This window comes from Leucoraja erinacea, chromosome 1, assembly GCF_028641065.1.
Source record: "Leucoraja erinacea ecotype New England chromosome 1, Leri_hhj_1, whole genome shotgun sequence".
Classification (NCBI taxonomy): Eukaryota; Metazoa; Chordata; class Chondrichthyes; order Rajiformes; family Rajidae; genus Leucoraja; species Leucoraja erinaceus.
The window spans coordinates 104,025,562-104,042,749 of NC_073377.1; the positions used below are offsets into that span (position 1 = coordinate 104,025,562).

The following is a 17,188-nucleotide window of genomic DNA, read 5'->3' on the forward strand; positions in this document are numbered from 1 at the left end:
CATAGCATCCTCCTCACAGTTCACACTGACACCCAGCTTTGTGTCATCTGCAAATTTGCTAATGTTACTTTGAATCCCTTCATCTAAATCATTTATGTATATTGTAAATAGCTGCGGTCCCAGCACTGAGCCTTGGGTACCCCACTAGTCACTACCTGCCATTCTGAAAGGGACCCGTTAATCCCTATTCTTTGTTTCCTGTCTGCCAACCAATTTTCTATCCATGTCAGCACTCTACCCCCAATACCATGTGCTCTGCCATGTGCAGGGAGGGTGTGTAGGATGACAGTAATGTGTTTCCCCCCTCCCTCTCTGGGCCAGCAGGCAGGGTGCCAGTGCCCAGTGCAGAGCTGCTCCTCACATTGTCTTTCTCTTTGCTCACATTTAGTGCGGAAGACTCGCAGTGCCGTGCTCGGGCTGAGGCTCGGGGTTGTGGTGCTACGGTGAGGATGTCCCGCCGCAGTCCCCGTCTGGCCACCAACGGCTACTACCAGCACCACGACGATGCCTCCAGTAGCAGCGGCAGCTCCACCACATCCGGTGCTCCCTCTTACAAGGAGACTCCCGTCAGGTACGTCTCTCTAGCTCTCTCTTGTCTCCTTCCCCCACCCCCTCCCTCTCGTTCTTTCCTCTCTAATCTATGCTCCTTTCTAACAGTAAAGATGCAGCCTCCACCCTAGTACCTCACTCAGGGAGCTGTGTATCACAATTCCAACTCCCCCCCCCACCGCTACTTCACCCCCCCCCCCCACTAGCTTCACCCCCCCCCCCCCCACTAGCTTCACCCCCCCCCCCCTAGCTTCACCCCCCCCCCGTCACTAGCTTCACGCCCCCCCCCCCCGTCACTCACTAGCTTCACGCCCCCCCCCCCCTCACTAGCTTCACGCCCCCCCCCCCTCACTAGCTTCCCCACGCCCCCCCCCCCTCACTAGCTTCTCCCCCCCTCACTAGCTTCTCCCCCCCCCCTCACTAGCTTCTCCCCCCCCCCCCCACACTAGCTTCTCCCCCCCCCCACTAGCTTCTCTCTCCCCCCCCCTCACTAGCTTCTTCCCCCCCCCCTCACTAGCTTCCTTCCCCCCCCTCACTAGCTTCCCCCCCCCTCACTAGCTTCACCCCCCCCCTCACTAGCTTCACCCCCCCCCCTCACTAGCTTCTCCCCCCCCACTAGCTCCCCCCCCCCACACGAGCTTCCCCCCCCTCCCCTAGCTTCCCCCCCCCCCCTCACTAGCTTCCCCCCCCTCACTAGCTCCCCCCCCCCTCACTAGCTTCCCCCCCCCCCCTCACTAGCTTCCCCCCCCCTCACTAGCTTCCCCCCCCCTCACTAGCTTCCCCCCCCCCCCCTCCCCTCCCACTAGCTTTCCCCCCCCCCCTCACTAGCTTCACCCCCCCCCTCACTAGCTTCACCCCCCCCCTCACTAGCTTCACCCCCCCCCCCCGTCACTAGCTTCACCCCCCCCCTCACTAGCTTCACCCCCCCCCTCACTAGCTTCACCTCACCCCCCCCCCTCACTAGCTTCACCTCCCCCCTCACTAGCTTCACCTCCCCCCCTCACTAGCTTCTCACCTCCCCCCTCACTAGCTTCACCTCCCCCCCTCTCACCAGCTTCACCTCCCCCCCCTCACTAGCTTCTCCCCCCCCTCACTAGCTTCTCCCCCCCCCCCTCACTAGCTTCTCCCCCCCCGCCTACTTTCTTTCTCCCCCCCTCGCACCAGCTTCTCCCCCCCCCTCACCAGCTTCTCCCCCCCCTCACCAGCTTCCCCCCCCCTGTCACCAGCTTCTCCCCCCCCCTCACCAGGCTTCTCCCCCCCCTTCACCAGCTTCTCCCCCCCCCCTCACCAGCTTCTCCCCCCCCCCTCACCAGCTTCTCCCCCCCTCACCAGCTTCTCCCCCCCCTCACCAGCTTCTCCCCCCCCCTCACCAGCTTCTCCCGCCCCCCTCACTAGCTTCTCCCCCCCCCTCACCAGCTTCTCCTTCCCCCCCCCTCACCAGCTTCTCCCCCCCCCCCTCACCAGCTTCTCCCCCCCCCCCCTCACCAGCTTCACCCCCCCCCCCCTCTCCAGCTTCACCCCCCCCCCCTCACCAGCCCTCACCAGCTCCCCCCCCCCCCTCACCAGCTTCTCCCCCCCCCCTCACCAGCTTCACCCCCCCACCCCTCACCAGCTTCACCCCCCCCCCCCCCCCCACCAGCTTCACCCCCCCTCCCTCACTAGCTTCACCCCCCCTCCCTCACTAGCTTCACCCCACCTCACTATCTTCACCCCCCCCTCACTAGCTTCACCCCCCCCCCCCCCTCACTAGCTTCTCTTCCCCCTCCTCACTAGCTCCCCCCCTCACTAGCTTCTCTTGCCCCCCCACCCCACTGGCTCCTCGCTCCCTCCACTGGAGGAAATTGGAGAAAAGGGGGTGGGTGATGTTTCGTGTTGAGGCCCTTCCACAGCCGTCACCCATCCTTTTTCCTCCAGAGATGCTGTCTTTGTGTCTGACATTTATCTAAATAAGTTGTTTAGATTTAATGCCAGATTGAATGGTACTTTAAATTATTGTTTTTATCCATTCACCAGGTTTTTAGTAATGGTGCAATAAATGCAGATATGGGAAAAGTAACTTATGCAGCCTTGTAGTAAAATATTTTACAGTTGTGTCCTTTAAATGCACCATAAGGTAAAGAAAATAAATTATTACAACGATTGAGATCTGTTGGGGAATAAAAAGGATGTGGTGATGTTGAGGGAAGGAATTACAAGAGCTGGTACCCAGACAGCTGAAAAAAAAAACAATTTATCTGCCAAGGCGTAAAGGATCTCTTGTTTGTGAACCATTCTAATACTCCTTCCCTTTCCCACACTGACCTCCTCAAATTCTTCTCTCCAGAGATGCTGCCTGAGTTACTCCAACATTTTGTGTCTGCCCACAGTGACCTTTCTGTCTTGCCAAAGTGGGGCCACATGCAAACTGGAGGAACAGCACCTCATATTCTCCTTGGGTAACTTACAACCCAATGGTATGAATATTGAATTCTCCAGTTTTAGGTAACCTCCAACCTGCACTTTCTCCCCCACAATCCCCGCTTCCTCCTTTCCCCTGTGCCAAACCTACTTTTCGCCTCCGTCACCCTTGCTGATTCATAATCCGCAACTCTTCAAACTTGTCTTACACCTACTATTCTTATCTCTGGCTTGTGTTCCAACTATCTGCCTGTCAAAAAATATTTTCGCCAGTGTCAACCTATTGCCTACATTGCTTTGCCCTGCCTCTTCCAGCTTTCTTCACCATTACAATCAGTCTGAAGAAGGGTCTCAACCAGAAACGTCACCTATCCACGTTCTCCAGCGATGCTGCCTGACCTGCTGAGTTACTCTAGCACCTTGTGTCCTTTTGTGAAAAACAGCTGGTTGGTGTGAAAAAGAGTCAGCTCTACAACACAGAAACATGCTCTTTTGTGCAGCTCATCAATACCAACAAAGTTATCTCACTGAGGTTAATCATACTTACCTACCTGGCCCATATTACTTCAAACCTTTCCAATCTGTGTACCTGTCCAAGTATCGAGGGTTCCCCACTTCCATTATAGATATGGCTCTCATTAGGGTCTCTCGCTATCCTGCAGCTCTGCCCTTGCTCCCCCCCCCGCCTCCCAAATCCGTAACAAAAACAGAGTCCCCCTTGTCCTCACCTTCTGCCCCATCAGCCGTCGCATACAGCATATAATCCTCCAACATCTTCACCACCTCCAATGGGATCCCACTACTGGCTGCATCTTCCCAGCTCCACCCCTTTCTTCTTTCCACAGAGACTGTTCCCTCTGAAACTCCCTGGTCAACTCGTCTCTTCCCACCCAAACCACCCCCTCCCCAGGTACTTTCCCCTGCATCTGCAGGAGATGCAACACCTGTCCCTTTATCTCCCCCCTTGACTCCATCCAAGGACCCAAACAGTCTTTCCAGGTGAGGCAGAGGTTCACTCCTCCAACCTCATCTACTGTATTCGCTTTCAACATCTACATTGGTGAGACCAGACGCAGGCCCAGCGGTATGAACATTGATTTCTCTAACTTCAGATAGCCCTTGCTTTCCCTCTCTATTCTCCCCCCCCCCTCCCAGTTCTTCCACTAGTCTTACTGTCTCCGACTACATTCTATCTTCATCCCGCCCCCTCCCCTGACATATGTCTGAAGCAGGGTCTCAACCCTAAACGTCACCCATTCCTTCTTTCCAGAGAAGCTGCCTGACCCGCTGAGTTACTCCAGCATTTTGTGTCTGCCTTTGATTTAGACCAGCATCTGCAGTTCGTTCCTGCACAGGTATTTCTCTGGCAGCTTATTCTATATTAGCACATCCCTCTAGAAAACAGTTGGCCATACGTCTTTTTAAATCTTTTCCCTCTCACCATAAGCCTATGCCTCTAGGTTTGAAATGTCTTTGAAAAGCATCAAACAACGCCTGTTCAAGCACATATGGAGAAACGTCAACCAGCAAATTGGTTGGCAATTCCTTCCTATAGCAGTGATATAGAGGTTAAACCCGTCGCTGAACATGTGTTTATCCATATGAGACTGAGAGAAGGTGTTTAGTGATCACTGAGCACTGAAATTGTGCCAATTGCGTCAATGTTATGATCTACATTGTCTGCATGCTTCCAGTGGGTTTCTGGTATAAACGTTATTTTTCAAGGGTTGGCTGACAGCCTTACTGGCATGATATCTGTGGCAAAACAGAGATGAGGACTGCAGTATCTGGAATCATGATCAAAACACAATGCTGGAGTAACTCAGTGGGTCAGATAGCATGTGTGGAGAGAATGGATAGGGTCAGGTCAGGACGGAAGAAGGATCCCAATCTGAAACGCCCCCCTGTCCATTCCCCCTGCAGAGTATAAGAATCAGGAATAAGTCATTATACAGCTTTAGATGACTGGTTAGATCGCATTTAGAGTATTGTATGCAGTTCTGGTTGCCCATTACAGGGAGGATATGGAGGCTTTGGAACGGGTGCAGAGGTGGTTTACTAGAATAATAGACACAAAATGCTGGAGTAACTCAGCAGGACAGGCAGCATCTCTGGAGAGAAGGAATGGGTGACGTTTTGGGTCGAGACCCTTTTTCAGACTGATGTCAGGGGAGTGGGCGATACATAGATAAGGAAGAGTATAGATAAGGAAGTGTATGGTGTGAAAACAGGACAAAGGGATTGGAGATCAAAGAAAATGTAGAATAGATCATTGTTAGTTGGGAGAAGGTCACAACAAAGCAAACAAACATAAAATGTAGTCGGAGACAGTAAGACTGGTCGGAGAACTGGGAAGGGGGAGGAAATGGAAATGAGAGAGGGAAAGCAAGCTCCACATGAAGTTAGAGAAGTCAATGTTCATACCGCTGGGATGTAAGCTGCCCAAGCAAAATATGAGTTTCTTCCAATTTGTGCTGGGCCTCACTGACAATGGAGGAGGCCCAGGACAGAAAGCTCAGTGTAGGAATGGGAGGGGGAGTTAGTGATGAGCATCTGGGAGATCAGGTAGGTTTAGGCAGACTGAGGGAGGTGTTCAGCGAAACGATCACCGAGCCTACGCTTGGTCTTGCTGATTTACAAGACTCCACGCCTGGAACAGCGGATACAGTAGATGAGGTTGGAGGAGGTGCAAGTGAACCTTTGCCTCACCTGAAAAGACTGTCCGGGTCATTGGACGGAGTCGAGAGGGGAGGTATGGGGACAGGTGTTGTGTCTCTTGCGGCTGCAGAGGAAAGTACTTGGGGAGGGTGTGGTTTGGGTGGGAAGGGATGTTGACCAGGGAGTTGTGGAGGGAACAGTCGAAGTGAAGATGGGAAGATGTGGCTAGTGGTGGGATCCCATTGGAGGTGCATGGAGAGGTTGGACAGGCTTGGATTGATTTTTCTAGAACGCTGGAGACGGTGGGGAGATCTGATACAAGTGTATAAAAAATATGATAGGCATAGACAGAAAGCATCTTGGAAAGCATCTTGTCCGGGAACATTACCAACGGGTTTGGGAATTGCCCTGCCAAGCACAAGAAGGCTCTGCAGAGAGTAGTGCGTTCGGCCGAACGCACTATGGGAACTTCACTCGCCCCCTTGCAGGAACTATACAACAGGAGGTGCAACTCCAGAGCAAACAAAAATCATGAGAGACCTCTTCCACCCCTGCAACGGACTGTTCCAGCCGCTACGGTCAGGCAAACGCCTCCGTTGCCACGCAGTGAGAACGGAGAGGTTGAGAAGGAGTTTCTTCCCAGAGGCAATTCGGACTGTGAACGCCTTTCTCACCAGGGACTAACTGTACAGAACGTTTTTCCTTCTATTATTTATTATGTAAAATAATATGTGTGTTATGATTGTGTTTATAATTTGTTTGGTTGTTTTGTTGTTCCGCGAGCATTGCCACTTTCATTTCACTGCACATCTCGTATGTGTATGTGACAAATAAACTTGACTTGACTTGACTTGAGATGGTGGACAGTCAGATTCTTTTTTCCCAGGATGGAAAATTGAATATATTGCCCTGATCGAATATTAGAGGGCATAGCCTTCAGGGAAGAGGGGCAAACTGTAATATTTTTTTATTGTAAAAAATATTTTCAAAATGTAAAGATGTTCTGTGGGATATGTTTTTTTTTTGCAGAGGGTGGTAAGTTCTTGGAATGCACTGTTGGGGGTGTGGTTGAAGCAGTAATTAGTGGCATTTTTGGATAGGCATACGGGTGTGCAGGAAATGGAAGGGTTTGGGTTATGTGCAGTAATGGTCTTAGCATCATGTTTAGCACAGACATTATGGGCCAAAAGGCCTGCTGGTCCCCCTGAGTTGCTGTGGCACTTGTTTTGATATCTGGGGCATTTTCGAACCATTTCAAAGCTCACATAATGACTGATAAACCAGTTTAACCTCCACTATGCAGGTAGCTGCCAAATATGTGGATGCCTGCTTTGGCAGCCATTTGACTTTTTTAGTCTGTTTTCAGTGATGGTTAGAATTCAGTTGAACATTGGATATGCCTTTGAGGTTTCTTCTTGTGTTGACTTCAGAAGGGTGGAGAAGAACAAGAGGCCAGAAATGAATGGATACAGATCTTGGTTTACTGTGACTGGGAGCGATTGCGGAGCGAGGGTGACTTGAATGCAATTGCGAGAAGAAAAAAAAGAAAGTTCAGTTGTGTGGAGAGAAAGAACATGGAACTAAACTGGTGCTTCTATGAGGAAGTTTCTTATAATCCTTTTCTGTGCATCAGGCAAGTGCATAACATCCAGGACGGCTCTGAGTGATTGTAGGGTCAAAATGTCAGTGTATATAAGGGATTTGATGCGTTTGCAGACGTAGTGCTATGTAGTGATGCAGGATTTGGAAGATAAATCACTGAAGGTTTACTGGCTATCACTAAATTGGAAAGACGTGCAGATTTTGTAGGCTTTGGTAAGTTGTAAAATTGCCCCTAGTGTGTAGGATAGTGTTAGTTTACCAGGTGATTGCTGGTCAGCGTAGACCCAGTGGGTTAACGGTCTGTTCCCACACTATCTCTTAAGGTCTAAAACTGGGAATGGATGATCTTGCTCATCTGTAGATTGGATAGGACATTTATGTCAGCTTTGTTTCGGGTTGCAGGCTAGATTAAGGCAATGTTGTCACATTTGTATCGGATGTCATTTGTAACGCTGTTTCATTGTGGTCCAGTAAATATAAGTTATTTGTAAATTGTATAATAGTAGTAAATTGAATAATATTGTAGCCTGACATAATTCTCTTGGGGATGTTGCGAACAAAAAAAGATAATTGTGTTCCATTTAATTTATTGATTCACTTGATTGGACATTCAACATTTGAGTCAGGTGTGCTTTGAGTTCAAGTATTGCCTTTAACTTTGTATTCATAGCTGCAGAGTACAATAATAATGCTTTCCAGATGGAGTGAAATTATGTTATTTTATTTGTTCAGATAAATGTTAAAGAACCTATGTCATTAATTGAAGATTGTTTAGATTTGTTTTCTGCTGGAAAAGGGGAAGCTATCTTGTAGTTTAAAAAACATCTGTTGACATGAAAGATTACAGAAACAATAGTATTGTAAACATTGGTCAAAATTACTAAAAAAATATTTAGTAACTGAAACCAGAGCCAAATGGTGGAAAGACTCAGCAGATCAATCAGCCTCTAGAGGGAAAAGGTGTAATGTGACATTTTGGATTTAGACTCTATTAAGACTGAGCGGGAACAGGAAAGACTGCCGGCATAAAGCAGTGTGAATGGGGATGGGATATCTCTGGTAGAAAATATGTGAAAACAGATGGGGAGGTGATGATCGGCCAGTGGAGATAACCAGGTGAGTGTGTGTGTAGGAGGTGAGCACAGTGGCTGTGTGTTACCTGAGATTGAAAAATGTGATGTTCATACCATTATGTTGTATGCTACTCATGATATATACTCGAATCTGCTATAAACACCAACTCCCATACTTCCTCAATCCTGCCTCCTGTAAGGATGCCATCCCTCTTTCTCAACTTAGTCACTGCCTCATCTGTTCTCAAGATGAGGGTCTCTGTTCTGAGATGCTCTTTATTTTGGAAGTGTGACTTCCCCTCTGCCACAGGTGATGGAGCCCCCATGGATATTTCCTGTATTCCTGGTACATATGTTCAGAACAGAAAATCCTACTCCCCTAGCCTGGACAGAACAAGAGAGTTCAATTGGTTTCACCTTTCATCTCTCAATTAACTGTCTCTACTGTGTACCGGCAATCTCCCCTGCTTCCCTTCCCCTCCGTCCTAATGCATGGTCTCATTCATAGCATGAGTGAATAAATGATTTGACTTTGATTAACAGATGTGGTGAATTGTTTTGTTTTTTTAGCTTATGGCATCAACAGTATTCTGTACCAACGTGGAATCTACCCACCAGAATCTTTCACACGTGTTCAGAAGTATGGACTTACAATGCTTGTTACAACAGACCTTGTCCTTAACAATTATCTGAAGAATGTAGTTGGACAGCTAAAAGGTATTACTTAATTCATTTTCAATTTTGTTGCAGGAATTTGACCATTTTCTAGAATGTTTTTTAATAGTTGAGTGCTAGGTCTAATTTGTTGTGACTTCATTTTCAACCTTGGATTTCATAGATGTGAAAAACCAAACCAAAATCTCTTATTCCCATTACTTTTGGTTCAATCTTATTATGAAAGAAATTATGTAAAATGTTCAAGTACACAAAACAACCTAAACCTGGCAGGATATCAGCTAATTGACAAGTTTTAATGTAATGGTTCTCCAAATTGAGTAATCACAACTGGTACATCTGGTGATCAAAGAGCATATCCCATGGATGATCCAGTGCTGATCCAGGTACCTATCTTGCTCCAGAAGCAGGTGTACTGTAATGGTGGGCAAAAGTCTGATCATTGTATGAAACTGGGGGATTGGTTGCTTAATAGTATTGACTGCAACTTTGAAGAACTGGTGCAGGCAGAATGAATTGCAAAGTACTTTAATCGCACTTTCTGCTTTGGCTCCCAAATCACTTTGGTTAACTCCCCAAGGTTGAGTTAAAATATATAAAGCTGCTCTATGTTGGAGCTGATTTTGTCGAGACGTTGTGCCAAGTTAAAATCATCACATTTCATGAACGATATAAAGCCCTTAAAAAGAATTAGGATAAAACTTAACAGGATTAAATTATGGGACTAAACTTAAGGGACTAAATTATGTATATAGACTAGAAAACCTATTATTATTCTTAGAGACAGCTGAAGGCAGATTAAAGATATGCATTATTTCCACTGGGTTCAAGGTTGGCAATTTGAAGGTATATATTTAATACAACATTTAATCCATTTAATGACAGAAGAGTATGTAGTCAGGTGCAACCTACAATGTATGTGAATTGTTTTTCTTCTTGCTCCCGATCTCAGCATTAGTCACGTCCTGATTCTGCTTCTGATGCTGGCCCATTCTACACGTTTCTGGTCTCTGGCATCACTTTCTTTATCTTGAACTTCCTGTTTTATTTGCTAGTGTCATTGTGTACAAATCATAAACATTGAGATAGAAAGGGTAAAATAGTACAATTAAGTGAGGCAAGCTTGATCAACAAATCTTACAAGGTGATGAATGCAAGAAACTGATTAGTCTAGTATGTTGATCCATTCTAACATTATATATAATGTTGTATGTGGTACACTGTCATCAACTGTTTTGAAGTGGGGTGCTTCTCATCCATCCCGATAAGATGCTTTCTATGCTACATCTGAAGAATTTGTAAGAGTCATTGAGATAATGCAGACTTTCCTTAGAATTCTCAAGATGCAGAGGCATTAGTGTGCTTCACTGTTGTAATTGAATCAAAACATTTTTTTGATATTTATACTTTGGAACATGATGCTCTCAACCATTTGCACTTCAGCACTATTGTAACAAACTGGATCATGTACTCCGCTTCCTGAAGTCAATGGCCAGTTTGTTCCTTTTGTTAACATCGAGGGATGCTACTTACCATGCTACTAAGCTCTATCTTCATTCCATGCTCCCTCTTTTTATTGATCGGGCCACAAAAGTGGGTGGTTTTGCAGATAATGAAGATTATTGTAAAAAATTGCAGCAGGATCATGATCGATTGGCCAGGTGGGCTGTGGAATGGTTGATGGAAATGTGAGGTGGTGATTTTGGGAAGTGTAACATGGGCAGGGCCTACACAGTGAATGGTAGGGCTCTGGGGAGTGTTCTGGAGCAGAGGGATCGAGGAGTGCATGCATGGTTCTTTGAAGGTGGAGACGCAGGTAGATAGGGTCAAAAAGGTGTTTGTCACATTGGCCTTCACCAGTCAGAGTATTGAGTATAGAAGTTGGGAGGTCATGTTGCAGTTGTGTAAGACGTTGGTGAGGCTGTATTTAGAATATTGTGCTCAGTTCTGGGCACCATGTTATAGAAAAGATGTGAAGCTGGAAAGGGTACAGAGAAGATTTACAAGGATCTTGCCAGGGTTAGAGGGTCTGAGCTCTAAGGAGAGGTTGAGTGGGCTGGGACTCTATTCCTTCCTTGGGGAATGAGGGGTGATCTTATTGGGGTGTATAAAATTATGAGAGGAATAGATCGGATAGATGCATAGTCTCTTGCCCAGAGTGGGAGAATCGATGACCAGAGGACATAGGTTTCAGGTGAAGGGGAAAAGATTTAATAGGAATCTGAGGGGGTAACTTTTTCTCACAAAGGGTGGTGGGTGTATAGAACAAGCTGCCAGAGGAGGTAATTGCGGCTTGTTTGATCCCAATATTTAAGAAAACGTTAGACAGGTACATGGATAGGACAGGTTTGGAGGGAATGGACCAAATGCAGACAGGTGGGACTAGTGTGGCTGGGACATGTTGGCTGGTGTGGGCGAGTTGGGCTGAAGGGCCTGTTTCCACACTGTATCACTCTGACTCTGAGGTCTGACCCACTACAGTAGTATCATCTGCAAATTTCTAAATGGAGTTAGAGCAAAATCTGTCCGCAGTCATAAGTGTTTAGAAAAAATAATGATATTGGTTTATTATTGTCACATGTACTCGGATGCAATGGAACATTTGTTTTTGTGTGTTGACCAGGCAAATCGTACTGTATTTGCTTGGAAAGTAAAGTGCAGAAAAGGATAAGGCAAGCAGTGCGGAATATAGTGTTACAGCTACAAGAGTGCAGATTTTAAAAAGTGCAAGGGCCAGGGTGAGCTACATTGGGAGATCGAGACTGCATGCTCAGCATATGAGAAGTCTGTTCAAGAGTCTGATAACAACAGGGCAGAAACTGTTCTTGAATCTGGTGGTATGTGTTTGCAAGCTTTTGTATCTTCTACTTGATGGAACATGGGAAAGGGGAGAATGACTGGAGTATGAGCTGGCCTTGATTACTTTCCCTAAGCAGCATGAAGTGTACAGTAAGAGGCAGAGAACGCATGCTTGCAAGGTACGGTGTTGAGAATTATGGAGGATGTTTTATCGTCTGTCCTTACTGATTGCAGTTTATGGGTCAGGAAGTCAAGGATCAAGTTGCAGAAAGTCTAGGAGTTCGGCAATTAGTTTGGTTGGGCCTAGGGGCCTGCTTTTGTGCTATGTAGCTATGATTCTCACTTCTGTAAATTGCAGTATTGAAGACAGGGCTATATCAAGAATCAATAGTTTGGAAAATATATCTCCAGTTGTAAACCTCCAATCTTGCAAACAAAATGGTGTTTGATTATTGCGTATAATTGCATGTGAAAATATTTTGTTCAAACAACCAGTTCTTGATGGTGTAAATTTTTCCACATAATATTTGATTAAAATTGACATTCAATCATAACAAGCATTAATTAACGAGCATTAATAGTTTTGCTTCTGGACTGTAAAGTTTGTTATCTCAAGATTAGGATGGTGGAATATTGTGCAAAGAGTATTGGAGTAACAGCATGTCAGGCGGCATATGCGGAGGAAAAGGACAGACATTACAGCCCTTGAAATATCAACTGTCCATTGTCCTTCACACATGCTGCCTGACATGCTGGGTTAATCCAAAAGCTTGTGTTTTGCTGTTAGAAAATGGTTCTGGATTATTGTTGTTATTCCTTTCCACTTTAGCAAGACCATTTTTTTTGTTTCAGATTGGTTATGTAACCACTTTGTCCAAAGGCTTGTGGTGGTTGTCAACAGCATTGAAACCAATGAGGTGTTAGAAAGATGGCAGTTCGACATTGAGTGTGACAAAACCATGACTGAAAACAGGTAAATCTTGAGAACTATTCCACACTAGAGGTTCCATGTTGCAAATTTAAGTTAATCATAAAATGGGTTACTTGTTGCCAATGTGGTTTAGATAATAGATCTGTCTTGATACACCTGGGTCAGAACTGCCGCGAACCTTTTGCAAATATCCCTTTTAACTGGAACCATGTGTTATGCAAGATAAGTGTCAACCAGTAAATAATGTTTATAAATTATCTGTTAGCTGAAGATTGCTTAATGTGACTTGGCAAATCTATATTACACATTTACATACAAGTGTGAGATATGGAAACACTGGCTCTTGTATTAATTGCCAGTAATTGTATTTATACAATTCCCCGACAAGTGAACATTCTAATTCACTTGTTACCAATGCAATATTATGAATGTTTAAGTGTTGGGTGACAGGGATGGGTGGAGTGAAGCATGGACTGAACTCTTCCCCTCAGTTCTGGTTATTCATCTCATTATCAAGGATTTTTGAGGTTACTGTTCTGAGAGTTTTTGTTGTCGGCTTTCTTTGAATAATTATACATCAAAACAATAGCTCCAAATCATGATTTAAAGGTAAAAAAGAGCCAGGGTTGTACGAGTCATTTAATTTTTTTACTTCCAGAACCGTTGCCCACCCAGAGTACATTGTCTTGACTATTTACACCAGAACAACCAATTGCTTCCTCAATCCCATCCATTAACCTGCTGACACCCAACTTTGCTTGCTGGGCTCCATGTTAGCTGATGTTGATAACTGCTCCCACTATTATTATTGTTCTCTTACTTTAACTTTTTCCACGCCATCGTTAATAGTTTTCTCAAAAATAAGCTCAAAAGTGATCAGAGCAGAATTAGGTCATTTGTCCAATCAAGTTTACTCCGCCATTCAAACATGGCTGATCTATCTTAACCTCATTCTCCGGCTTTCTCCCCATAACTCATGGCACCCGTCAGTAACACAAGAGTAACACCTGCTCTTGACTCCTTTGCTTTTGCAAATGGCCATCCAAACTCCAAACCACAATAAGACAGACATAATAAGAAAGTTGATCAGATTGATAGAAAAACTAAATTTGTCATTATTAACAGACATGAGAGTTTTGACTTATGAACCTCAACCAAGAAAGTCTACTTGGAGTTTTCACAAGTTCAATCTTCAAATCAGATAATTACTTCCCAGAAATACAATTAAATCATTTTAAACAGAGATCCCTAAGTATTTGAAATAGGCTTTCAAATGTAAATAACTTGAATTGGGGCAAAAAATGTAATGATCAAGATGGTGAATAAAGTATGGATGTAATTTTGGGAGTTTGATTTTGTCTCATTGAATTTGAAGCCAACAACACAGTGATGATGGAGACATGATAAATGTTAAGTGCTATCAAAGTTGGTTATAACAAGACCTAGAATGGCAAAATAAATTTGGCAGTTAGCTTTTTAACATTCTTATTTATGAGTTAAAGGGCATTTGTAGTTTCAGAAGGTGCATTGTTTCAATATTTGAAATTGAACACCAGAGATTTAAAGACTAATGTTATTTGGCTAGTTCATTTGTTCAATCTAATTGTGTTATTGCAGTGAAGCAAGGGAAAAATCAGAGAAAGCAATTCAAGATGAAATTCGGTCCGTCATCAGACAAATCACTGCCACGGTAACTTTCCTGCCATTGCTCGATGCTGCATGTAAGTGAATATTCTTAATTTATATTAAAATTGTTTCATTTGTTACTGGTTATTTGATTATCTTTCCATAGTACACTCAATACTGAAGATGAACTATTAATTGCTGTACTTTTGCTAGTTTCCAAGTGTCGAGTGAAAACAATACTCTATAATTGGAGACACAAAGAATTGCAGATGTGGATTTAGCCCCACTATCCTGCCCTTTCTTCTTCCCCTGTCCCACCCTTCCCTCTGGCTTCCCATTTCACTTCTCCTTGCTTGTCTTGCACCCTCTGTCTTCTTTTCATTTCTGTCCATCCATCTGCCGATTACACTCCCTCGCCTGTATCTACCTATTACTTGCCAGGCTTTGTCCCATCCCCACTTTTCCAGCTATCTCCCCTACAACAATTGGTTTGAAGAACGGTTCTGACACAAACTATCGCGTGTTCATGTTGCCCAGAGACATTGCCTGACCCCCTGAGTTATTCCAGCACTTTGTGCTCTGTAATTCTTTATTTTATTGTTCTGTCAGGCTTTTCTTAGTCTGAAGTTTTCATTTGAGTTTGGAAGCAATCTGCCTCAGAATCTTGCATATATCAGGGCTCTCGCTTAACTTTTTTTCCCTATTGCCAGCCGGGCAACCTCAGCAGCTTTTTAGGCTGCCAAATGACAGTTTAGATGGTCATTTAAGACGGCTTGTATGACGTGTGCGATAATGTGCTCGGACGAAGGCAGATTATTATCTGAATGGTGTCAGATTAGGAAATGGGGAGGTGCAACACAACCTGTACATCGGTCACTGAAAGTAAGCATGCAGGTACAGCAGGCAGTGAAGAAAGCTAATGGCATGTTGGCCTTTATTGCGAGAGGATTTGAGTTTAGGAGCAAGGAGGTCCTACTGCAGTTGTACAGGGCACTGGTGAAACTGCACCTGGACTATTGAGGAAGTACAGCATAGGTTCACCAGGTTAATTCCCAGGATGGCGGGATTGACATATGATGAAAGAATGGGTCGACTGGGCTTGTATTCACTGGAATTTAGGATGAGATCTACTTGTCTGTACTTGGGCCTGTACTGACCATCTATTTAAATTTTTAATTTGCAACACTTTTGGTTTTGCAGGTTCTTTTGATCTACTGATATATACAGATAAAGATCTGGAAGTACCAGAAATGTGGGAAGAATCGGGACCACAATTTATAAACAATTCTGAAGAGGTTCGTCTGCGATCTTTCACCACAACCATACACAAAGTAAACAGTTTGGTTGCGTACAAAAAAATTGATTCTTATTAATGAAGCGTGATGTACAGAATTGCCTTGTATATTAAACTGTGTATTTATACAGATGTTCTACCGTTTAATGGTTTCACTTTAGTTTTTGTGTTCTTGATAATGTATCAACTGTCTGTTATATTTGTCTAATTTGTTTTTCCATTTTAAAACTGCAGTTTCTCTAGAGTTGAAGAATTTTCTTTAACTTTTGTTTCCCAAGTTGTACAATTCGTAGATGTTTTAACAATGTGTAACTAACAACTTTTGAATTAGAGATGAGTTTTAATGAGATAATTTGTAGACTGGCATTTATTTCAGAGGTTTGGGAGCTAAAAATAGACTGGTGGTTCTTAATCATGTGCTGAAGGACGAGGCGGAAGTACAACTGCTTGTGCTTTTATAGCTTTTAATATATGTAATCTCAGTTCACTGATTCTTCTCCACTCCACCAAAATCCATGTTTTATATTGGGGGTTTTTTTCCTCCCAGTAAGCAAATATAGTCTTCATCTATAAATTGATCTGAGGTTGGTTTAATTAAAAATCATTTTAGAATTGTGTTTTGAAAATGGTATGGTTAGTCTGATTATTAAGAATCAGGTTGATGGCATCTGCCACTGGACTTGACTAGAACATTTCAACTCTCATTGATTTTGAATAATCCAGTGTGCCTTCAGCAGACCTGGTGATAGCATCAGTTCCTCTCTGACGGAACAGATAATCTTCCTAGCAGACCAAAATCTTTAATTATTGCAGTCATATAAACATCTGTTTGCAGTAGATGTAGTGTACTGTTGTATGTGCTCTTTGACAACCTGTAATTGAATTTCTTTGTTATTGCATATTTGTTACTATCTTTACATGATATAAATTAAAATCATTGGTTAATATAGTCTAACGGAATGTTTATTTGTTTATATTAAAAATGCAAGTATGTTAAACTTTACCTGCTATCTATGCCTCTTGAATTCTCCTGCTACAGGTAAAAATTTCTGAGGAAAGTCTTGGTTAATTTATGAAGGATTCAAAAATGTCTAGAAGTGAGCAACAAAACTGCTCAAACTATAATGCCATTTTGCTACCTTCATTCCCACTCACTGTGTGAAAGAAGGAAGACATGCAAGCATAGACATAAGAAACTGCAGGTGCTGGAAACTTGAACAAAAAAAACTGCTGGATGAACTCGGTGGGTCAGGCATATCTGAAATGGACAGATGTTTCAGGTTGACCTGAGTTCAGATCGGAAACATCATCTGTTTATTTCACTACACAATGCAAACAAATGGGCATAAGGGATCTATTCAAAAAGGCTAGTAAGCATATATCTCCTCAATCTTTGACTTCAACTCACAACTGTGTTGATGATATGCCATTAGAATACAACGAAACAGTTGTACAGAAATTTGGAATTAATAATTTTAGTAGCCTATCCCAGCAGAGGCTATGTATAGCCTCTTTTTTTATTGCAAATTAGTTCAAACTGAACATCATTCCTGTGTTTTACAAAATAAGTGAAAAGACCTTTTT

General features: G+C 44.0%; 1 protein-coding gene across 1 annotated transcript; it reads left to right on the plus strand.

The window, feature by feature from the left end:
* Positions 1 to 8,814: 8,814 nt before the first annotated feature.
* mad2l1 (MAD2 mitotic arrest deficient-like 1 (yeast)) lies at positions 8,815 to 16,604 on the plus strand. The gene is made up of 4 exons (XM_055640505.1): positions 8,815 to 8,996; positions 12,606 to 12,726; positions 14,302 to 14,405; positions 15,511 to 16,604. Exons 1-4 carry the CDS (start codon positions 8,933 to 8,935, stop codon positions 15,681 to 15,683), a joined length of 462 nt encoding a protein of 153 aa, XP_055496480.1. The 5' UTR covers positions 8,815 to 8,932; the 3' UTR covers positions 15,684 to 16,604.
* Positions 16,605 to 17,188: the final 584 nt, after the last annotated feature.